Here is a 24,394-nt window from a genome sequence, read left to right as displayed (position 1 = left end):
CAAGAGTCTTGACTCTTGTTATTCTTCTTTCTCGTTACTCAAAGTATTTTCTAAATAACGATGTAGACATTTCATCTTGCTCATATTTACGGTTAAGATTGTTGTTTAACCCCAGGTGAACTCTGTTCAAACAGACTTATGATCAAAAGAATTCCAGACATGACCTTCCTGTCTATTTTTGGATGTTAACAACTACAACACACAATGTGTCTGGGTTTTTCTTCCTTCGTGATAATGTGGGGTGTGATTTAAGAGAGATTTGGCTGTTCTTTTGTGCAGATCAGATCAGGTGAAAACACAGAGACTCCCCGTTAGAAGTTAAAACTCCTGAACAAAACAAACAGGTCTGGCTTCTGGAAGTTCACAAAATTCAACCTGTGACATTGAAATTCATTGACTTTTGTTTAATCGGAGAAAAATGGATGTTAGAACAATGATGATGATGATGATGATGTACAAAACTGAAGAGATGACCTCAACTGGAGTGTCTGTGCTCAATCAAGGATAACCTCTGGTTAAGCAACAACTTATTTTTATTTGTAGCCAATGAAAGAGCCTCTTTATGGTCAATCCCACCTGCTAGAAATAGCAGCTAAGTTTCCCCAATTTCCACCCTACCAACTTAAAAATGTCTTTGGGTCATAAGTCTAGTGGATCAAAGCTGACTTAGGGTTACACACAACTGCTGCTACTACTACTACTGCTACTGCTGCTACTACTACTACTGCTACTGCTGCTACTACTACTACTGCTGCTGCTGTTTCTGTTGTTTCTAAGTTTTTTCCTCTTCCATTGCAGGGATGACATCCCAAACTTCCGTTACCTCACAGCCTGTCTCAAAGAATCCATCCGTCTCTTCTCCACGGTACCCATCATAACCCGTGTCCTTACAAAACCGATGCAGATTGATGGTCACATGCTTCCAGTGGGATCTTCGGTGACAGTGAACATCTATGCAATCCATCATAATCCTGATGTTTGGGAGGACCCCTACGTGAGTTGGTTGAAAGTTACTTACAGAAGAATGGTGGGGCTGTACAACAGCATATATGGCTGTGGGGTCAAGAAGCTCACTTGGCTGGCACACGATTTCAGGTTCAATCCCACTACATGGCACCGTGGGCTACTATGAGGGGTGGCTGAAAAGTTCCTGGCTTTGGGTAAAAGAAAATACAGGAGGGTCAGTTAATTATGAGTTTATTCAACATGTTCCCCTCTCAGATTCACACACTTATTGCAGTGGTCCTTCAGTTTTTCTAAGCCCTGTAAAAGAGCTCAGAGGGTTGGGCTTCCAACCAGGCCCTTTCACGATACCCTTAAAGCCAGGAACTTTTCAGCACCCCCTTATATTATTAGTGTCATGGCAAGGAGATAGTAACACACATTGCCCATGCAAAATGTCAGCAATTTCTGTGCATAAGGTTATTGCACCCCTGGTTGGATTCCTGCAGGTTTGCCCTGTGGCTGCCATTCTTGCAGTGGCGCCCTCTTTTTCGACTCGGAATCGGAGAGTCATCTCACTGGCAATCATGCAACATGAAATTTTAGGTTCAATAAAGTTTGCACATTACAGGCCCCCTTTACCTTATGGACATAATTCAAAGACAAAACAGGGGAAGATATCCTGTGCCAATATGAGTCGTAAGCTCAAGAATATGGGAGTGTCATGGCCTTGAGTGCAAGCAAAGGATTCCCAAAATGTCTAATGCCATTCCCAGCATGTCTGGTTTGATATCACAGTAAACTTCTTCTAGAGTCATACTTTAATGAGTGTATATATATATATATATACACATACATACATACATACAATGGGCTTCTTTCAGTTTCCATCTATCAAATCCACTCACAAGGCTTTGGTCACTGCAGGGCTATATAGCTAAAGACACTTTCCCAAGATGCCATGCAGTAGGACTGAACCTGAGACCACGTAGTTGCACCGTGAGTGCCTTAACCCCTCAGCCATGTCTGTGCATTGGAGATAATCAACAAACATTGTTAGGAATGCGACAAAAGTGATTCCAAATGGTTTCTAGAAATGCTGTCCCAAAGAAAGATTCGACTAAAAGACCTCAGAACAAAACCTTTTCCCCAACATCTACAAAATCGGAATTGATTGATTGATTGGCTCCATTTTGGTTCTTTTATAATCAGATTCATGTTTTAAATTGTATTTATTGTTTTGTTTTGTAGGAGTTTTTACCCGAACGGTTCCTGGACAGTCCTTCACCCCAGACTTCGTTCAATTACATACCTTTCTCGGCTGGCCCACGGTAAGAACATTTGAGTTTCTGTTTGTTACAGTTATTTGTGGAGAGAAACAAGAATAGATAAAGAGCATGGAGAGAGAGAGTTGGAAGACTTGTTGGTAACAGTATAGAGAGGTGATTGGAAAGAATGCATAGAAAGTGGTAGAAAATGGTGGTGGAATATGGTTGAGGAAGAGACTTGGAAGATGAATGACAGCCCATGTTACCTATCAAATTTCATCTCTTCTCATCTTCACAAAATTCCTCAATTCTTTCATCTTCATTCGCTGATGTTTATCAATACAGATCAATACAAATCAATCATTAGTTTCACTAAATGTTAGTAGGTTTGTTTGTTTGTTCTTTGTTTTTTTTTAATAATGAGTATGATTGATGATTTAATGACTAAAGATGGAAAGACATTAAGAAAAATATTCTGAGATGAAGAAGAAACAACTAAAAAGAAGATGATTTGGATCTTAAAATAGAACACACTTCATCTGTCTGTCTGTTTGTCTCTCCTTCTTTCTACATACATACAAAAACAACACAAACAACTGCTTTGAAATCTCCAGCTCCTACATCCAGATTACAAATTCACATTTACACTAATAACAATTGATGTACTTGGATTTTCAGAAAAAGAAACCGACTGACTCACACATTACAGATACAATCTGTAAGAGGAACAGTAAAAATATGCAAGACATTCCTCAAGTTTAAAATATGAGATTGTTTTTGTTATCTACATTCTATTGTATCTTTGAAAGAAATAAGCTCCTTCCTCAAAGGAAGAATTTGAATAATTAAAAACAGAAGAAAACATACGTACATACATGTATGTGTGTGTGTGGTTACTTCACCTTGTCTTGACATTGCACAATGGTTAAGAATATCTCATCATTCAAGCAATGTCCTCCATTTCCAATTTTCTGCAAAAACATGTTTGGCCATGAGATTGTTACCTTTGCTTGGGAACAGGTGAGAGTTGGCAACAGGAAACGGCCCTAGAACATCTTCTTCAGCAAATTCCATCTGATCAAATTTCTTTTATTGAACTGGACCCCGCTCCCCACTCCTCTCCAAATTAAGCAAGCAATCACACAAACTTTTCCTCCATCAAATTAATTTCACCAACCATATTAATTGATTTGAATGGACCGCACTCCTTATTTTCTTTTTTTATCATTCCACTTTTCCTTTTACGCTCCTCTTGTCCATTCTCATGTTTTCTCAAAGATCTGCATCCTTTCTTAAACCCTCCCCAAAGAGCAGTGTTCTTTCTCATCTTTTTTCAAACAAGACTAGCCATGATGTATGTATGAACCTGAAAGAGTGCTTGAAAACACACAGCATGCTATACAAGCTTGTCAGATCATTGTGCTTTCATAGCATGAAACTATTAGCTGCTCATGTTTAAATACTGTGTATATTAAATGATGGAGAGATTTGTTCATCCCACCAATAATGGCACAGAGCATTATAGAGATATATTTTCTACTTCAGCAACTGTATTGGACAGAATTTTGCCATGCTGGAAATGAAAGTAATTATCGCCAAAATCGTCAGAAAGTAAGTTTGATATTTTTTTTCTCTGCTACAAATGAAAATTTTCTTGATAGAGTTGATGAAACAGTAGCTTCATCAATATCAACATCATCATCATCATCATTACTATTATTAAGGTGGCTGAATCATTAGCACACCAGACATAATACTTACCAACGTTTCATTTGTCTTTATGTTCTGAGTTCAAATCCAGCTGAGAGTAACTTTACCCTTCATCCTTTCGGGGTTGATAAAATAAGAACCAGTTGAGCACTGGGGGTCAATGTAATTGATATACCCCACCCCTGAAATTGCTGGCCTTGTGCCAAAGTTTTAAACCATTGTTATGAATATTATTATTATTTATTTGCCTGGGTTATCTGTGTCACATCTTGACTTCTTCCTGCAGTTTAGAGTCACAAGCTATTCCAAGTAGTTATTATTATTATTATTATTATTATTGAAGTTGTCATACAGTATCCAATATTATGATGTAGATTGAAGATATTGTGTCTTCCAGGGGTCTGTACTTGTCTGTCAAGTCACAAGGACCTCAAACAGAGTAATATGCATGCAGGGTATTTCTAAAGTGTCCAAATGTTTCTTCAGGTTGGATAATATTGAACCCAATGCTCTGATGACAATAAGGAAAACCTTTATGTTTGACCCTTGTACCCTAACCACATCTTGGCGATCTCAATTCTTAGGTCTCCATATTTATCAAACTTTTCTCATTCTTTCATGATAATATGTTGATCTCTTGGCATTGTCACATCAATTATTAAACACTGTCTTTCTATTAGAAACGTTTATCTGGGAATTTACTTAAAGTGAAAAAAAAATCGTATGCAACAAATAAGTCGTTTTATTAACACATTTCTGTGTACCAGACCTACCTTTAGCTGTTATTTTTAGCATAACAAGTTTTCTGGTGAGGGCTTCATTTGCCTTTATTGCCTGTTTGGAATCTTTTGGTTTGAATGGCAGTTTTTTCTAGCGGTGTCATATGAAATTGTCACCCAGATTGCATTTCAATCTGTTTTAGGGTTAGGGTTAGGGGTGGGGGGAAGGGTATCTTTTTTTCTTCACAAATGTAAATAAACCCAATCTGTTTCTTAAATGAGGGACATATTCATACGGCACAGAATGTTTTTTACTTCAATAGATGTCAGTGATTGGTTGAAATTGCAGAAAAAAACAACAAATATCTTACAAACTATAAAATTTTCTCAATAAAGCCAAGAGAAAAAAGATGTTTTATAAACACATTCTACCAGTATACGAAGTTTAAAATTTTTAGTTACCTGGAAATTATTTTAAAAAACTGCCGTTCAAACCGAAAAGATCCCGTTTGTTGCTTCAGTAGAAACAGATAAAAATAGCCCCCATTTGTTTTCCCCCCAAATTCCTACGTCCTCAGAATCTACATAGTCCAAGGTATATTTGTAGAGAATTTCATTAACAAACATCCATTTTCTTGAAAGTTAAGACGAATTTCTGAACCCCCCCCCCAAAAAAAAAATTTTTTGGCGTATTTGGAATTTACATGATTGATATAACACACATTCATAGACAATTTCATTAAAAGGATCCAGTTTTCTGAAAGTTGTGATCATCCAAAGTCGATGGGTGGGGCAGAAATCTGTAGTTATGCCGAAAGGATTTCAGTATAAACTTTCGGAAAATATTCTCAGACACACCCGCACACATCAGTCTGTCTCCAGAGGGAATTAAGATGGCATTGCTATCAGTACTGACCAGTTCTATACTACATACATGCATGCATGCTCACACAAACACGTTTGTAATTACCTACATGATTCCCTCTTTAGAGACATCAGATCTTCTGATTATGGCTATGAGGAAAATGACATATTATGTTGTCGCTAAAGTGTCAAAAAGATTGATAAAATTGTCCAACAAGTCGTCCATATTCCATTTTTTTTCCATTTTGTGCATCCATAGGTTTCTACCACAGGCACATGATTACCTCTTTAGAGACATCAGATCCTCTGCTTAAATTCTGATGGGAACAACCAAAAGGTTTGATAAAATTTGTCCATAGAAGAAATTTTTTATGCAAATTACTTTCTCACCAAAGGTATTCAACATGGGGTTCGATGGTTTGACTGAAATGGTAGGGCTTGGAGGGTCCAATCTAATTTGGCATGTTTTCTACAGGTGGAGGCCCTTCCAATGAGTGCTTTTCATCCAGTCACATGACATTGGCACCAGCCAAGAGTACAATTTTTCTTGGCTTGATGGGTCCTCTGCATTTCGTCCTTCTTTATGTTCTGAGTTCAACTTTGCTTTTATCATTTAAAATAAGTACCAGTTCCATACTGGGGGGGGGAATGTAATTTGATCCTGACCTGAAATTGTTGGCCTTGTGCCAAAATTTGTAATCATTATTTTTATTATTGTTGTTGTTGTTGCTGTTACTGTTACTAACATTACTGTTTCCCATGTTCATTTTTGCAGTTTTGAAATCTTCTGTGTACCAAATTTCAAAGCTGAGCCCTCCCCAGAAGTTGTGCTCAAGTCCAACACTGGCATCAAAGTGATTCTAAAACCAAGGGTGAAGAAATTCCAAGACAATTTTTAGGATTCTACTAAGTTTTTTTTTGTTTTTTTTTTTGCATTGACTAAAGAGTAATGACTGAATGCAAAAGTCTGATAACTCATCACACATCTGAGATGATAACATTTATCATAAAACGCACCCCCACCCTCTGGGTCATTGCAGAAACCAAGACAACTGCTTTGGTCTTTCCGGAATCCTGGTTTCTCTGAACCCAAATATATTTGCTTCCTTTGAACTTGCAGATAATATTAATAATGATCATAATAATAATAATAGTGATCATAATAATAATGATGTCTCCTTATACCACTGTGGTTGTGGGTGTAGTCCCACTACATGACACCTTCAGCAAATGTCTTTTACTATGGCCCCCAACCTGATTAAAACCTTGCAAATGGATTTGATAAATAGAAACTAAAAGAAGCTTGTCATGTGTGTGTGTGTGTGTGTGTGTGTCCCCTTATCAGTGTGTGTGTGTCCCCTTATCAGTGTGTGTGTGTGTCTGCATGTTCATACATCTTGTCTACATATATGACAGTCGTAAACAAACCTGACCGTCGTACGAGTGATGTTGTTTTGTTTCCAGTCTTCCATGTAAAGCATCTCTGGCCAGGGGAAATATTTACTTTGGAGACAGGTAAAAAAAATTGGTGACACAAAGAATAACCCAGCTATAGAAAATCTACCTCAACAACATCCCTCCGACCCATGCAAGCATGGAAAAGAAGAGGTTAAATGTTGACGAGGAGGAGGAAGAGGATTATTTCTCTTCTTTTCCTTTGTTTTCTCTCTGACCACTGACCATTGAAATTCAAACTAAATATCAACTGAGTCCATTTATATCTGACTGTATCATCTGAAAAGCTATGGGCATGCTCCGGCTTCTTTCACGTTTTAACCAATAAACACTTCACACCATTTGCTGTTTGTTTAATCTTTAAAATGTTGGATTCTTGTAATGTCCACTTTAGTATACAATATACTTAGTAATACACTTAGGCGCAGGAGTGGCTGTGTGGTAAGTAGCTTGCTAACCAACCACATGGTTCCGGGTTCAGTCCCACTGCGTGGCATCTTGGGCAAGTGTCTTCTGCTATAGCCCCGGGCCGACCAATGCCTTGTGAGTGGATTTGGTAGACGGAAACTGAAAGAAGCCGGTCGTATATATGTATATATATATATATGTATGTGTGTGTGTGTCTGTGTTTGTTCCCCTAGCATTGCTTGACAACCGATGCTGGTGTGTTTACGTCCCTGTCACTTAGCGGTTCGGCAAAAAGAGACCGATAGAATAAGTACTGGGCTTACAAAAAGAATAAGTCCCGGGGTCGAGTTGCTCGACTAAAGGCGGTGCTCCAGCATGGCCGCAGTCAAATGACTGAAACAAGTAAAAGAGTAAAAGAGTAAAGAGAGTAAAACCAGTAAAGACTCAACTATTCCTGACCGCCTACGCCGTACTCCGGTACTTCACGTACTTCTCTTCACTTATAGTGACCAGGTTATTCCATTCCTCACGTGGGAGGGGTGTACCATTTGATTTAGTAATAATTTTTTTTATTCACCCCCCCCCCCCACCTCCCTTTTTTTGAGATTTTTTTTCATACAATTATATATTTTTTTTTGTGCTTGGCATCTATTTTCAGAAACTTTGCATTTTCTTTGTATGCCTGGGTTCAATCCCCTGCAGTGACTTGGAACATATTGTACAGCCATTCCATTGGTTCCTCCAACTTCTTTAGTTCGCTTTCCAAGAATCTCTTGGTTGGTTCCTATGTCTCTTTTTTTATACCTTTTCCACTTATTATCCAATACATCATTTTACCTATGCCTTTGGTAATTACGCCGTCTCCCCAGCTCTGCCTTCCATTCTTGTATGCCCTCATAGACACCTTTGCACCAACTTTCAACAATGTCTTGCTATGTCTTCCCTGGCACTTTTTCTTTACTTGCCAGGTAACAATTTATCAAGGACCAATTCTACTTTCCTTGCAAACATCAGCTCTGCTGGTGAGCCACCTGCTGGTGTATTCGGATTTGGTGTCACAAGGTACACTCTTAAGAATTGCTGTACAGCCACCTCATCCATGACTTCCTTATTTGATTTTCTGAGGGATCTCTTGAAGGTATCGACAAAGCGTTCTGCCTGTCCATTAGATCTGGGATGGCATGGCACTGTAGTTATATATTCTACTATGAATGTTTCACAAAATTTTAAAAATTCGCTAGACTCAAATTGCATTCCATTGTCAGACATTGTCTGGGATGCCGAAGCTTGCAAAGAATTTGTTTAAAAAATTTATCACAGTTGAGCAGGTTAGTTTTTTTTTACACTTGCAAATTCCAGGCCATTTCAAAAAATTATCAACTACCACTAAATAGGAAGAACCCTTTTAAAGGACCAGGGAAATCGATGTGTAGTCTTGACCATGGAGCATCTACTTTTGAACAAGGTTTACATTTTGTTGTGGTCAATTGTTTCTTTCGTTTTGGCTTCCATTCTGTTTCACTGCCATTTTTTGTTTCCATTCCTCTGCTGCATTCAAACCTTCCACTGAACCAACTTATACTTCCACACAAAACACTTATGGACATATTCCATACTTTGAATATAGATTTCTCTGTCAAATAGATTAAGTGAATCTTTTAATACATGTATCTTTGCCTTTTTTTCATTTCACCTCAAAATGTTACATTACATAGGAATTCACCGTAAAAATGGTTTTTCCCATAACACCACGTGCTACCTTTTGCAATTTACTTATTTCCTGCTTTCTGACATATTTCCGAGTTCTTTCTCTTTTTAATGGTCATATCTCCCTTCCAGGGTCCAGTTTCATTTTAACACTTGTATTTCTGATTTTCACCTTCACAAATTTCCTCACCATTTTGCACTCGCTTTACTTGGAAACAATCTTTTACATTCAATTTCCTCTGTGTTGTGTCTCAATTTGCCAATCCTTTCCCATTCTCCAGGCACTTGCTGTAGGCTTACATCTTGGTTTTGTTCCAGCTCTGCAAGAATTCTAGTTCCAAACTTCGACTTCCTTTTCGATAGTAAGCCCCTAAGTCAGGCATATCAACATATCTGGCGTTAATTCATCCAGCTTAAACTTCTCGCTGTCCCTCTTTACTCAAACAGCAGATGATGTGATGCAGTTCTTGTCTTTGTTTTCTCTATGTTCAGACACTTCCAACGTGTGTTGAACGATGAACTTTTTTTTCACTGAAAAAAGAGAAAAAAAGCCCGTTCAGGCAACAGAATTTCCGCAAGGATTGTTTAGGAGTGACCTCCCTTCAATTGAGTTGGATTTCGGCCACAAAACATTCGTTTTAATAATATTGCGCACAAAACAATCTTTATAAAATATTAAGACAATCATTTTTGTGAATAATTTTCAATTAATATATTAAAATTTATTCAAATATCTTTGATAATTCAAAATGCCAGAGCTCAGGGGTGACCTGAAACTCAGACTACAGGCATTTTGAGGGTAACCAGTTAGCCTAGACATGTACTCGTATCTATATTAACATTGCTTATACTAACGCTAGTATAACACCCCACATCCAGAGGAGGTAGCATAAATGATGGTGGTTTATATGCAAGGACAACTGCTACAACATGTTTGTTGGCCAACGTTCATTACAACCTTCTTTTCAGATGCTGAAAGCGACAGTTTCCCCTCTCCATGTTACTTGCTGCTTCCCTCAAAGCTGGTATGGTCGATGTTGGCACATTGAAAAGTTGGTCTGGTGAGATTGTTGAGATGCTTGAAAGGAGACGATGAGATGCATCCGAGAAGTTCAGTGAAAGGGGGCTTCAATCAGGTTCCCCACAGGTGCAACTGTAATGAGGTAGGAGGCATTGGCATACTTCTAGCAGAGAAATGGGTACTTAAGCTCAGACTAGTTTTGCTGAATGGCACAGAAACAATCATCTCTGCCTGTGCCTGCCAAATGAACAAAAGGACCACTTTTATGACCCTCTTTTGCAGGTCGCTTCAAAGATAAATGACAGTGACTTTATCTTCCTGGCTGGTGATTTCTATGGACATGTTGGGCAGCACCTAGGTATCTTCCATGGAGTGCATGGGGGCCACGGAATTGGCTTCTGAAATGAGGAAGGTTGCTGGAGTTCTGTGATGCAAATGACCTCATGATTTGCAACGCCAACTTCAGTAAACCAGCCAGTGACCAGATAACCTGTAAATCTGGTGACCATGCTAGCCAGAACATCTACATTCTCATTAGAAAGCGGGATTCGCAGTTGCTCATAAATGCAAAGTCCTTCCCTGGTGAAGGATGTACCCCTCAGCATAGGTTACTCATTAGTGATTTCAAACTGCAGGCACAAAAGATTTCAAGAGGCAAGCCAGTTTGGAAGAGAAGGATCTGGAAACTTAAGAATCCTTTGAGATGTCCAAACTGAAGCATTTGATGAGAAAGAAGAGGAGTTACAGACTTGCAAAATAGAGGATAACTGGAAGTTCCTACAAGACAACTTAGTGAGAGCTGCAGAGCAAATTTGTGGGTGGTGCAAAGTCCCAACCAGACCTAGAGTGACATGATGGTGGAACTGTAGTCGATAGGGTCGTTAGAGCAAAGAAACAGGCTTGGAAGGACTGGAAGGGTGGCAGTAGCAAGGAGCTATATCAAGCAAATAGAAATGAAGTTAGGAAGTAGGTATACTCAGCCTGGGCTGAAGCAGAAAGGAAGAAGTTTGCCAATGTTCTGCAGCACGAGGGCCAGCAGCTTGAAGTGTTTTGGGTTGCAAGGCAGTGTGCCAGGGAGAATTGTGATGTTGTGGGAGAGGAGTGAGTTTGTATGAATGATGGTCCAGTTCCAGTTAGGGACTCTGCAAAGAAAGAAGCTTGGAAGTGCCACTATGAGACTGCTAAATGTAGAGAACTCATGGGAGAGAGAGAATCTGAATAGACAATAGCTTGGTAGATAAAGCCGTTAAGGATGTGAAGATCCTGACCCATCAGGAATCACTGCTGAGATGCTTAAAAAACCTGGCAGTGTGGGTTATGGTCTAGTTACCCGTATAGTAAATCAGGTTGTACACAAGGGAGTCATACCCTGTGACTGATGTAGCAGCATCATAGTCAACTGTGACAAAGGTAAAGGTGATGCCTTAGACAGGAATAATTACAGAGGTATCAAATTGTTGGATCAGGTGATAAAAGTTAAAGAGAGGGTCATAGCCCAATTAATTAAGAAGAGAGTCTAGATGAGATGCAGTTTGGTTTTGTGCCAGGAAGAAGCACCACTGATGCTATATTTCTGGTAAGACAGCTGCAGGAGAAGTTACTAGCCAAAGATAAACCTCTGTACTTAACTTTTGTTGACATGGAGAAAGTCTTTGAGAGGTACCCCACTCCTTTATCTTGGGATAGATGAGTGGTTGGTGAGATGCTGTCAGTAAGGCAATGAATTCATGGTACAAGTAGGGGGTTCTCTTCTTGTTCATCATAGTCCTCCAGGCAATAACTGAGGAATCTAAGACTGGTTGCCCCTTGCAGTCTGTCTATGCTGATGACCTTGTTCTTATGGCTGATTCACTATCAAAACGAGAGAAGAAATTCTAAGTGTGGAAGCAAGGTCCAGAATCTAAAGGCCTTAGAGTTAATTTAGCAAAAACTAAAGGCAAGTGGACAAGTCACAAATGCCTTCAGGTAGATGGCCTTGCTCTAGAAAAGATATAGGCAGAAAGTCCATTAGATGTGCCCAGTGCAAGCTATGGACACATAAGAGGTGCAGCAATATCAGAGGAAGGTTAACAGAGAAAATAGTCTTTGTGTGTGTGTGGCAGATGCACAGGTACAATAAACGCTAGAAATGTAAAGAGAATAAACTCTATCAAATGCTAAGTGGGAAAGGTAGAAGTTGTTGATAGCTTTCGTTACCTAGGTGACCCAGTCAGCAGTGGAGGTGGATGCTCTGAGAGCATAGCTGCTAGAATAAGAACAGGCTGGGCAAAGTTTAGAGAGCTTCTACTTTTGTTGGTAACATCATACAGTCTGTCTTCCCTCAGAATGGAAGGCAGACTGTATGATGCTTGTGTGAACAGCCATATTACATGGTAGTGAAACATGGGTGATGACTACTGAGGACATGCGTAAGCCTGAAAGAAATAGAGCTAATATGCTTTGCTGGATGTGCAATGTCAGTGTGCATGAGCGACAGAGTGTGTCTTGAATGAAAAACTGGGCATAAGAGGAATCAGATGTGGTGTGCAATACGGATGAATGCACTGGTGTGGTCATGTGACGTGTATGGATGGGGACAGTCGTGTAAAGAAGTGCCAATCTCTGTGTTGGGAACCTGTGGAAGAGGTAGACCAAGGAAGAGATGGGACGAAGTGGGGAAGCATGATCTACAAACGTAGGCGGTGAGCTGGCAAAAACGTTAGCATGCCGGGCGAAATGCTTAGCAGTATTTCGTCTGCCGCTACGTTCTGAGTTCAAATTCCGCTGAGGTCAACTTTGCCTTTCATCCTTTCGGAGTCGATTAAATAAGTTCCAGTTACGCACTGGGGTCGATGTAATCGACTTAATCCGTTTGTGTGTCCTTGTTTGTCCCCTCTGTGTGTAGCCCCTTGTGGGCAGTAAAGAAATAGGGGAAGCATGATCTACAAACGTTGGGCTTTACAGAGGCAATGACAAGCGACAGAGACCTTTGGCGATACGCTGTGCTTGAAAAATACTCATCAAACCAAGTGAAACTGTAGTTGGGCCCATTGCCAGTGTTATGTAAAACAGCAGCTGTGAAATTGTAGTCCTGGCTGTTACTGGTGTCATGTAAATGGCACTTGTGCCGGTGGCACATAAAAGCCACTGATTACACTCTCAGAGTGGTTGGTGTTAGGAAGGGCATCCAGCCACAGAAAACCATGGCAAATCAGACAAGTGGAACCTGGTGCAGCTTACCAGTTCCAGTCAAACTGTTTAACCCATGGCATCATGGAAAGTGGATGTTAAATGATGACGATGTCACCAATGACAGGAATTCATCAAAGGTCAACTAATTGAGTGGGTGGAGACATCAACGACAGGACTTTTCATTTAATGTACATATATGGGCATGGCTGAGTGGTAAGAAGTTTCTTTTGTGATCATACGATCCTAGGTTCAGTTCCATTGCATGTTATCCAAGACAAGTGTCAGGCCAATGAGAGCCTTCGTGAGTGGAGATGGAAACTGAAGAAGCTCAGTGTACGCAGACACACGTGTATATACCTGTGTGTGTGTCTTTGTGTTTGTATCCCAGCAGCACTTGAAAGCCAGTGTCAGTAACTTAGCAAAAACACACTGAAGGAATATTAACCAGACTTTAAAAACAAGCCCTGAGGTCGATTTATTTGACAAAACCCTCCACTGTGGCACCTGTCCAATGACTGGAACAAGTAAAAGACCCATTTATATACATATATATAGGGAGAGTTTACAAAAAAAACAGCAAAAGACGAAGACAGGTGGTGTACAAAACAAACAGATGTATTAGTATAACGCTCAGGAATAGAAAAAGTCTTTTACGTTTCGAGCCTATGCTCTTCTAAAGAAAGGGACACAGAAAAAACAAGGAGAGAAAAAAATGTGTGTAGTGGCTAACTATCTATCATGGCGTCTGAGATATATATATATATATATATACACACACACACACTATATATATATAAATGAGTGTGTATGTATGTATATCAGTGAAAGGTTCAAACTGTGCATCCTTGAGAAAAATGGATTTGATTTTCTATATTAAAACAGAATAATGTCACTACAAACGTAAATGAACGTAATTGATTGTAATTATTACAGATACCGTTACAACTCCTCAGCCTACTTAGTGTAAGTATAATAATATATCATGAAAGCGAAATCTATATTTTGGGAAAAAAACTGATGAGAATAATGGAAATAGTGACTATCGATAAATGGAATACAAAAACTGTGAAGAGACAGCGGAGCCGTTTAAGAAGACGGTGCCTGGCAGTGCAGCTGGAAGCAGTAAAAGACAATTTCACTGTTCTTAATGTAAACTTTGTCATCTCTGGTCTCTTATTGTTCCGGAACTGATAATGTCAAAATGAAACTTTGTTCTTTATTATTTTCCTGTGTGTCGAATCATTTGTGACAGACATGGAGTGGAGGAGGAGGAAGGGTTCTGTGACAGACATGGAGGAGGAGGGGTTCGGAATCCCTCATTCCAACCTAATTGGTTTCTTCACCTGACTTTCTTCCTTTTTCCTGTCGGCCGGCCATAATGGACGGCAAGCAACACCCAATTTTCTCCTCTGACTCTTCTACATTTCTCTCTCCCTGATAAGTTATGGCAATTCACAAGCGCCACCCAAAAATCTAACAGAGCTTCCTGACTGGTGTATAATGGTAAAGGTCTTTAAATGTAAACTTTGGTCCAGCAAAAACCATGAATGTCAAACGCCTGATGAAGCACAGACATGGAATAAAGACATGCTCAAGATCCATCGATATTTTGTAAAAATTATTTAAAAATATCCTATGGATGTGAGAACGCAGTTGCAAACGAACCTGTGCTATGCAGAGACGTGTCACACGGCAGGAATAAAGTATGAAAATTTCCATCCACAAATCATTTCAATTATTACTGTATTTATCCAAAGTTGTAGGGAGAGTTCCATATATATAACTTTGGAAGATGGCAGTAACAGGCTGTAGCCGACAACTAGAAGAAGCATAGAAGCTTTTATGAGTGCATTTACCCTAAACAAATTAAAAAGGAGATATACACACACACACACACACACACATATATATTTATAATTTATAAGTTTAAATTATTAATTGAAATAATTTTTTAAAATTTTAACTTTAATTCAAATATTTTAATTGGATTTTTATATTTTATATTTTTATAAAATTTTTAATTAATTTTATTTCTATGTATTGGCTTATGATTTTCACTGTTTGATTTGCCTAATAGTGGTTTTATCTCTAATTTAATATATAAAATATATATATATATCTGTCAATGTTATCTTTTGTTATCTTACCATTTTTACCAATATATATATATATATGTGTGTGTGTGTGTGTATTATACATGCGTGTTGATTTTCTCTCAACCCATTTGTGTTCTGTCATTCATGCACATTGACATTTTGCTCATCCAACAGAGCAAACCTGCTTCATTTCCACTCTTCACAAGTCTTCTGCATTCTGGGACTACTTCTCACTATCAGGAAGTTTTGCAGTCCCTACACAAGCATCATACAGTCTGTCAGCTCTTGGAACCTTCTATTCTTTAATTTTTGTCATCATCATCATCATGTAACGTCCATGGGTCAGACATAATTTGTTGAAGCACAGTTTTTACAGCAGGATGCTCTTTCTGTAGCCAACCCTCACCTCTCTCCAAACAAGATAAAATTTTTCCCTGTGGAAGACTGGAAATGAATTACACCCCTTGTATTACAGGGATGCCTGTTTACAACCATCACATCATAGCAAGAGTACACACACTCACACACACCTGATGGGCTTCTTTCAGTTTCCATCTACCAAATCCTCTCACAAGGCTTTGGTCAGTCTGGAGCTATAGTTGAACATACCTATCGAAGGTGCTGGGCAGTGGGACTGAACACAAGACCATGTGGTTGGGATGCAAGCTTCTTAACCAAAGTAATTTTCAATCAAAATCTATCATAGAAAACACTTACCCAAGGGATCATGCTTTGGGATTGAACCCAGTACCACAAGGGTGTGAAGTGAACACGTTAACCACCCAGCACCCATTTATTTGAATAGTTGTCTGCTCAATTATTCAGTTGTGAAATAGAAACGAAACTGGTTAACGAAACTAATTAAGCAAACAAGAACGAAAAAAATCAATAAAACAACAACAGACATAATGGAGATGGAAAACAAAACAAAAATACCTCGTTGTCGTTGTCATGGCAACAGTTTATTTCTAAAAAACTGTAATAACTGATGAAGCATTTCCCTGCCGTCTCCTTCAACCAATGCCAGCTCCAGCTGCATGTAGGTGAGCTTCCTCTTCACAAACATGGAGCACTGAAACAGGTAATCCTTGCCCTCACTCGTTTTGTCCTTTTCACTTTCCTCGGACAAACTGCAACGACGAACATCTGCTGCATTGCTGCAACCGTCCGTCTTCTGTTGCACGTCCCTTTTCTCATTGCACTGTTCCTCTTTCTCTGCCCTCTCTTCAGTCTCTTGACCCACACTCACCCCTAACTCTCCTCTTCTACCCCTTTTGGGACCGGATGCTGCAGTCGTCTCCCCCTCCTCTTCATAACTTTCTGATTCTCTCTTCCTTTTAGCAGAAGGTGTTGCTTTTTCAATTGATGAAGAATAAGAAGATTCCTCTTCAACAATGGATTCAACTGCAGCATCTTTAGACTCTTTGGACACAAGTTCTTCACCAGTGCCACAAGAGTCACTGACACAACGTCCACTGCCATCAACCGATTCAGCTACATCAGTTGACAAGCCTGGCCGGCAAACTTTACTGTCCGTGTTGACAGAGGTAGAAGATGAAGAAGAAGAGGAAGTACAGGTAATAGTAGGGTTGGCAGAAGGGGTTGCCTCTTCACAGTCTTTGTCAGTGTTGCCGTCTTTGGCAAGTTTCCTTTGTTCTTCTCGCAGTCTTTGTCGGCGCTGCCGTCTTTGATGAGACCAAGTGTTCTCCGTTGCAAAAAGACTCATGATTAAAATCCATTTGTTGCTTTTCGTTTCGACATAGTTTATCTGACAGAAAGAGAAAAGAAAGTGAGACAAGGGATTCAATAAAAAATGAAATAAACAGGTGAAGTACACATTGTTCTCCATCAGAGCTAAACTCCTCTGTTTACAGCCACATAGGCGCAGGAGTGGCTGTGTGGTAAGTAGCTTGCTAACCAACCACATGGTCCCGGGTTCAGTCCCACTGCGTGGCACCTTGGGTAAGTGTCTTCTACTATAGCCTCGGGCCGACCAAAGCCTTGTGAGTGGATTTGGTAGACGGAAACTGAAAGAAGCCCGTCGTATATATGTATATATATATGCATGTGTGTGTTTGTGTGTGTGTGTGTGTGTGTGTGTTTGTGTGTCTGTGTTTGTCCCCCTAGCATTGCATGACAACTGATGCTGGTGTGTTTATGTCCCTGTTACCTAGCGGTTCGGCAAAAGAGACCGATAGAATAAGTACTGGGCTTACAAAAGAATAAGTCCCGGGGTCGAGTTGCTCGACTAAAGGCAGTGCTCCAGCATGGCCGCAGTCAAATGACTGAAACAAGTAAAAGAGTAAAGAGTATGGACTGATGCTGCAGTTGACAGGGTCAGAATCATTTCTGCTTTGCCAAATTAATTAAACATTTTCTCAACTTAATTAGCTTAAAAAATTATACAAAATAAACTATGTATGACATCTATTTTTAAGTAAAATAGCAGCTTAATCAGAACTGGAATAAATTTAAGCAGAGCAAAGCCTGCCTGTGGGTCAAATAATAATGTAAATGCTTTCTTTTTATGCTGCTGATATGCAGAAAAAAAAAGAAGGTGAGGGAGGTTTCTTTATATACCATTTCATAGTTTATTGACCACTCTGTCTTTTTAGCACACACTAATAGTAGAGAAAGAATGTATTTACATTCATATTTAACCCACAGTAAGGCTTTGTAAGACTTAAATATATTTCATTTCTTCTAATATATTGTTTTTGTACATTATCCCAAATCAATACACAAGGGGGGGGGGGCTGAAAAGTTTCTGGCTTTGGATAAAAGAAAACAGAGGAGGATCAGTTGATTACAAGTTTATTCAACATATTCCCCTCTCAGATTCACACACTTATTGCAGGGGTCCTTCAGTTTTTCTAAGCCCTGTAAAAGAACTCGAAAGGTTGGGCCTCCAACCAGGCCCTTTCACAATACCCTAGGAATTTTTCAGCACCCTCTTGTCATAAAAATAATATTGATTTTTACATATCCAAACGAGGCTCGTTAATAAATTACATAACTTTTAGACATTGACACTGTCTATAAAATAAATGAAATCTGATTTTTGTATTACTTTACTGTTGTATACTAAACAAGACATCATGTTGACCCTAAACCTGTAGATTTATGAGGAAAACAAATAGAAAACAATCGAAAGATATTTTAATAAACATAGGCGCAGGAGTGGCTGTGTGGTAAGTAGCTTGCTAACCAACCACATGGTTCCAGGTTCAGTCCCACTGCGTGGCATCTTGGACAAGTGTCTTCTGCTATAGCCCCGGGCTGACCAATGCCTTGTGAGTGGATTTGGTAGACGGAAACTGAAAGAAGCCTGTCGTATATATGTATATATTTATATATATATATGTATGTGTGTGTGTGTTTGTGTGTCTGTGTTTGTCCCCCTAGCATTGCTTGACAACCGATGCTGGTGTGTTTACGTACCCGTCACTTAGCGGTTCGGCAAAAGAGACCGATAGAATAAGTACTGGGCTTACAAAGAATAAGTCCCGGGGTCGATTTGCTCGACTAAAGGCGGTGCTCCAGCATGGCCGCAGTCTAATGACTGAAACAAGTAAAAAGAAAAAAAAAAAAAAGGTGCACCATTGATTTTCTCCTCCTTTAATCTGAATAAATTACAAAGGGGAACTTGAAATTCTTGCGGCCACCAGTCTAGATCCCTCTGCGTGCCAATGGGTTTGCATGAGTGACACGAGTAAAAGAACTGAGAGCAGACATGACGATGATGATGATGATGATGTTTCCACCCTGGCAATAACAATAATGATTTCTTAACATCATTTATGAAGATCACATATTTAAAGGAGAAGGAAGGAGAGAGAGAGAGAGAGAGAGTTGAATCATCCACAGAAGCAGGTCTTGACCCCTGCTTTGTTTTATCAACCCCAGGAGGAGGAGGAAAGACAAAGCAAACCTTGGTGGGATTTGAAATCAAAACATAAAATCAGTTTGTCTGATGCTCTAAGCAGTTGACCTGTCTCTTTTTGGGGAAATTATCATCATCGTTTAACATCTGCTTCTCCATGCCTGCATGGGTCAGATGGAGACTTGTTGAGGGAGATTTTCCATAGTCGGATGCCTTTCCTGTCACTAACCCTTAGCTGTTTCCAAGCAAAGTAATATTTTCACAGAGCTAGACGGGAAATGAATGACACTGCTTGTATGACAGGGATACTCATTTACAACAACTATCACATGTTACAGTAAAGAAACAGTAATACACACACATATATATGAATATATATATATATATATATATATATATATATATGTACGTGGAGGCGCAATGGCCCAGTGGTTAGGGCAGCGGACTCGCGGTCGTAGGATTGCAGTTTCGATTCCCAGACCGGGCGTTGTGTTTATTGAGCGAAAACACAAAGTTCCACGAGGCTCTGGCAAGGGGTGGTGGCGATCCCTGCTGTACTCTTTCGCCGCAACCTTCTCTCACTCTTTCTTCTGTTGGCCTGCTCGCTTAGCCAGCGGGGTGGCGTCATTCGAAGGGTAAAACAATGCAAAGCGCATTGTGACCAGTGATGTGTAGCAACATCTGATAGCCTGGTCGGTCATGGTGATATATATATACGGGGCATGTCAAGCTAAGTAAAACAGTGGCCATCCATAAATACAGGAATGTCTTTTATGGCCATGACCCCCTCTCCCTCCCCCAGCTGAGAGGTATTTGTCTTGCAGGTGCCGGTGCCACATCAAATGCACTCACGCTGGTGCTATGTAAATACATCTGCACCGGTGGCATGTAAAAAGCACCCAGTGCACTCTAAGGGCATCCCGCCATAAAAACCAAGCCAAAACGGACAACTGGTGTCTGGAAAGCTCCTGGCAAATTCTCCAACTCATGGAAAACATTAAGTGATGATGATGATGATGATGATGAAATTCCCTTATTGTTTCTGTTTACGAAATTCACTCACAAAGCTTTGGTCAGCCCAGGCCTATGTTAAAGACACCTGCCAAAGGTGCTGTACAGCAGGACTGAACCCACAACGACATGCATGGTGGGCAAGACTCTCAACTACACAGCAACACCTAATAAAGAAAAAAAAAATACCTTCAGTTCCTGCAAAAGTTCTTTGATGTGAATGCATAAAGTGGGAAAATCGATGGCAATTTCAGTTGGAATACAAAGTGCTAGGGGCGTTTTCTCTTTTTTCTTTTCAGTTTTGAAATAAGATTTCTGAAGGAGAGAAAAGACAAATAAATAAATAACATTTGAAGAATGCTATATTGATATATTGAGGAGAGTTGGGCACAGATGGAGAGGAAATGGAACTGGAAATAATTAATGAGAGTGGGGAAAAGTCAGATGTCAACACACACACACACACACACAAGTTGTTGCTTGTTACAGAAGTAAGACCCATTCACAAAATTCTAGAGAAACTGAGGCAACAAGAGTGGACTGCCAGGGCCATGGGCCAAAGCTGGTGCCATACTGAGATATGAACCATCAACCAGCCTGTTTAGTAACCTGCTAGCTTAGCCAGCTGTGACTTGATCTCAGGCCTTTCTCTCTCTTTCATCTTTTCCTTGTTTCACTCTTGGGGCTGTGGCCATGGTGGGGCACGACTCCAAATGGTTTCAGTTGAAATGATCAACCCCAATATTTTTAAACCTGGTAGGAGGGCGCTACGGTGAACATGGAAGCCACAGGTGTGAGCCCAGGTGAATCCGACTGAGGGGGCAGATCTCGGTGGTGGCAGGAGCAAATAATTCTATTGGTCTCTTTTGCCAAACTGCTAATTATGGGGATGTAAACAAACCAACACCAGTTAAGTGATGCAGAGTGGAGGAGGTAAGCACAAACACACAGATATATGATGGGCTTCAACACAGTCTCCATCTGCCAACTTCACACACAAGGCACTGGTTGGCCTGAGGCAATGGTAGAAGACACTTGTCCAAGGTGCTGTGCAGTGGGATTGAACATAAAATCACAGAGGTGCAAACCCCTTGACCACCCAACCATGACCAGGACTTATGAAGCCAGCCATGACACAAAATCACAATTGAAAAGCATCAATCGCACAACGGTCTGATGCAGGACTGGCTGTGTGATTAAGAAGCTTGCTTTGCAACCACATGGCTTCAGGTTCAATCCCAGAGCATGGTACCATGAGCTAATGTACTATAACCCCCAGGTTGACCAATGCCGTGTAAATGAATTTGGTAGACAGAAACTGTGTGGAAGCCCACCGTAGATGTACATGCTTATATATGTGTGTGTGGGGGGTATGTCTTTGTGTTTATGCTTCCCACCCCTTGACAACCAGTGTTGGTTTGTTTATGTCCATGTTACTTAGCATTTTGGCAAAAGAGTCCAATATACACAAAGAAAAAAGTCCCGGTGAGAGCTAATTTGTTTGGGTAAACATTTCACTAGCAACATCTGTCCATACATCAAAACCATAACAGCTCAAGTAACACTCAGACACTCACTCACACAAGACGAGTGATACTCACGGTAAAAGAGACACTCTCGTCAAAGCTCCAGCCCAGACCCCATCTCATTGTTTTGCCCTGACAGAATTCTGTGCTTGAGAAGACGGGAATCTAAAGGAAAAATAGAAATAAATATGAATAAGGCAAAAGGTCAGCAGATTTGAAGGGAACAAGCAGAGGATCACTGTCATTGGCCCCCAGTACCTGACTGGTACTTTGTTGACCCTGAAAGGATGAAAGGATAAGTCAAACTTGACAGGAATTGAACTCAGAATGTAAAGCTGGAAAAAATGTCCCTAAATATTTTGTCTTAAACGTTAATGATTCTGCCAACTCACCTCAACAACAACAACAACAATAAATAATCGTTTCTACAGAAGGCATAGGGGCTGAAATTTGGCAGGAGGAGGATAGTTGATTAGATTGACCCTAAAGCTTAATTGGGTCTTATTTTATTGACCCTGAATAGATGAAAGGTAAAACTGGCCTTTGCAGGATTTGAACTCAAAATGTCAAGATGGACAAAACGCTGCAAAGTATATCAAAGGGGTCAATGAACCCTTTAAATGATCTTGAGCATTCAAGAAAGAAAAAAAGGCTCATAAGGCTGGATTCCCAGATTCGGTAATATATATGTTCCCCCCACACTGGGCTGGTTTCCCATCACAAGGTTATTCATTTTTGCTGGCTGAATGAACTGAAGCAACAGGAAATGAGGTGCGTTGCCCCAGAACACAATGCTTTGCCTGGTCCAGGAATTGAAACCACATTCTTAGGATTATGAGTGCAAAACCCTAACCACTAAACCACGCATCTCCACTATTTTGAGCGCTGAATTATTAATGAACTGGAACTGGAAGTGTTGGGGTTATTCCCAGCCAAATAACGAAGCAATATTAATGAGTATTCACTAATTTTATTGGAAAGTGGGAATGACACAAAAGAATGATTTTTTATTAATTACACTTTTTGATTTTAGAAATGTCCATGATTCGATTCAACAGGTTATCAATGGTTTTATGAAAGGAGTAAAAGAGTAAGAAGTTTGTCGATTCCTGCTGGGGACAATTCTCTTGAATCTATAAAACCTCCTTAACCCTTTCGTTACTATATTTCTGACCAAATTACACCCCTTATGTGTTTCAATTAATTTCTAACGTAATCATAAATTTAGTCTGGTTTCATTAAACAACTATAACTTTTTTATTTATCGATATATTAATCTGATTTTTGGAAGATAATTTAATGAAATATTCTCAACCAATTCTATACTATAATTTTTGTCACAAAGTGACTCTAATTGCAGGTAGATACAGGTAAATTCAACAAAATATAAAATTATTAAAATTTTGTTCAAACATCGCTATAGAAAATGGGTTATTAGCTAATATTCAATTGGGTATACAACAAAATTTTACGATAGAATTTGTTATTCTGGGTAACTTTCTGATACCCATAATAATATTTATGGCAAAATAGGCCTTAATTTCATTTAAGGTTGTGGGAAACCACTAACTATCGTTTCTTTCGCTTTTTTACGTTTAGCGTAACGGTTCGTTTCCGCTGTAATGATTTCAAATAGGCTCATTCGAAAAAGTAAAAAGAAATAGTTTAAGGCTTTACTCTTCTGGGAAAGTCTGTGGCTTGGTCCAGTTTCTTCAGAAAAATCACCGAAAGAAACAGTTTTTAAATTTTCACTCCATTCAAGTGCCAATTTGTTTTCTTTATCGCTATCGGAGGTCTCAGATTCACTGTTTTCACTTTCGGAAAATGAAACATCAGATTCATTATCAAATACCACGTGCTTTTTTTTTTCAGTCATAGAGTTAGATTTATGAAGGTCTCCAGTAGAAAATCCTTCGAATTCTGACTCGCTGCTTGATATAATGAAATTCGTATCCATTTTTTGTCAGAATTACAAATTTTGAAAACACAATAGGAACAAATTTCGGAAAAAAATCTCCCAAAATTCACGGAATTAAAATTACACTTCGATTTTTGTACAAAACTGTAGTTGAACTGTTTACGAAGTATAATACGTGTTTTCACGAATGTACTGAAGAGATTTGCTCTGATATTCTCATTTAAATATGAATAGGTAAATTCGGGCGGCTTTGGGTGGTTTGGTCTCATTAACCAAAATTTTTTTCGGGCGGCTTTGGGCGGTTTGGTAAAGAAAGGGTTAATCTTGTCCACCCATTTCTTTTAACACAAAAACAACAGGAAAGGATGACATGACATCCTTTTATGCATGCTTTCAATGCTGGCATGGGTTGGACTGGTTGTCACAGCCCAGTTGAAGCTGATTCTTATTCAGGGCCTCTGCTCCCCTCTCTCCAGACAAATGGAGGGGGGGGGAGTAGGATTGTTCATAAATTCATATCTCCTAACCCTGTCCCCAATCACTTCCTAAAGTGTACCGAGTATTTCTATTGTGACCCAAACACAAAAGGGTCTCCCACATCCACCATTAATCAATGGGAACACAGCAGAAGAGGGGAATAAGAGCAGAACAATGACAAAGTGGATGGGGGGGGAGCAACGGTAGCATCATCATCA

At 39.7% G+C, this 24,394-nt stretch overlaps 2 protein-coding genes across 3 annotated transcripts in view; one reads left to right on the top strand and one right to left on the bottom strand.

Annotated features, from left to right (window-relative positions):
• Positions 1 to 9,161, top strand: part of LOC115224236 (cytochrome P450 4F22) — a 39,744-nt gene extending 30,583 nt beyond the window's left edge. For both annotated transcript variants that reach the window (XM_029795025.2, XM_036513336.1), the window contains exons 10-14: positions 799 to 994; positions 2,194 to 2,273; positions 3,756 to 3,821; positions 6,279 to 7,367; positions 7,795 to 9,161. In XM_029795025.2, the coding sequence (XP_029650885.1) occupies positions 799 to 994; positions 2,194 to 2,273; positions 3,756 to 3,821; positions 6,279 to 6,402 (466 nt within the window). In that variant the 3' untranslated portion in view covers positions 6,403 to 7,367; positions 7,795 to 9,161. The remainder of the gene's footprint in view (positions 1 to 798; positions 995 to 2,193; positions 2,274 to 3,755; positions 3,822 to 6,278; positions 7,368 to 7,794) is intronic.
• A 7,136-nt stretch (positions 9,162 to 16,297) lies between these two features.
• Positions 16,298 to 24,394, bottom strand: part of LOC115224468 (RNA N6-adenosine-methyltransferase mettl16-like) — a 35,503-nt gene continuing 27,406 nt past the window's right edge. Inside the window, 3 exon segments of the mRNA XM_029795378.2 lie at positions 16,298 to 17,129; positions 20,445 to 20,570; positions 21,857 to 21,946. Coding sequence (XP_029651238.2) covers positions 16,311 to 17,129; positions 20,445 to 20,570; positions 21,857 to 21,946 — 1,035 coding nt within the window. The 3' untranslated portion in view covers positions 16,298 to 16,310.

This window comes from Octopus sinensis, linkage group LG25 (assembly GCF_006345805.1).
Source record: "Octopus sinensis linkage group LG25, ASM634580v1, whole genome shotgun sequence".
Classification (NCBI taxonomy): domain Eukaryota; kingdom Metazoa; phylum Mollusca; class Cephalopoda; order Octopoda; family Octopodidae; genus Octopus; species Octopus sinensis.
Note: the sequence above shows the minus strand (reverse complement) of the source record. Positions and strands in the feature narration are given on the sequence as shown.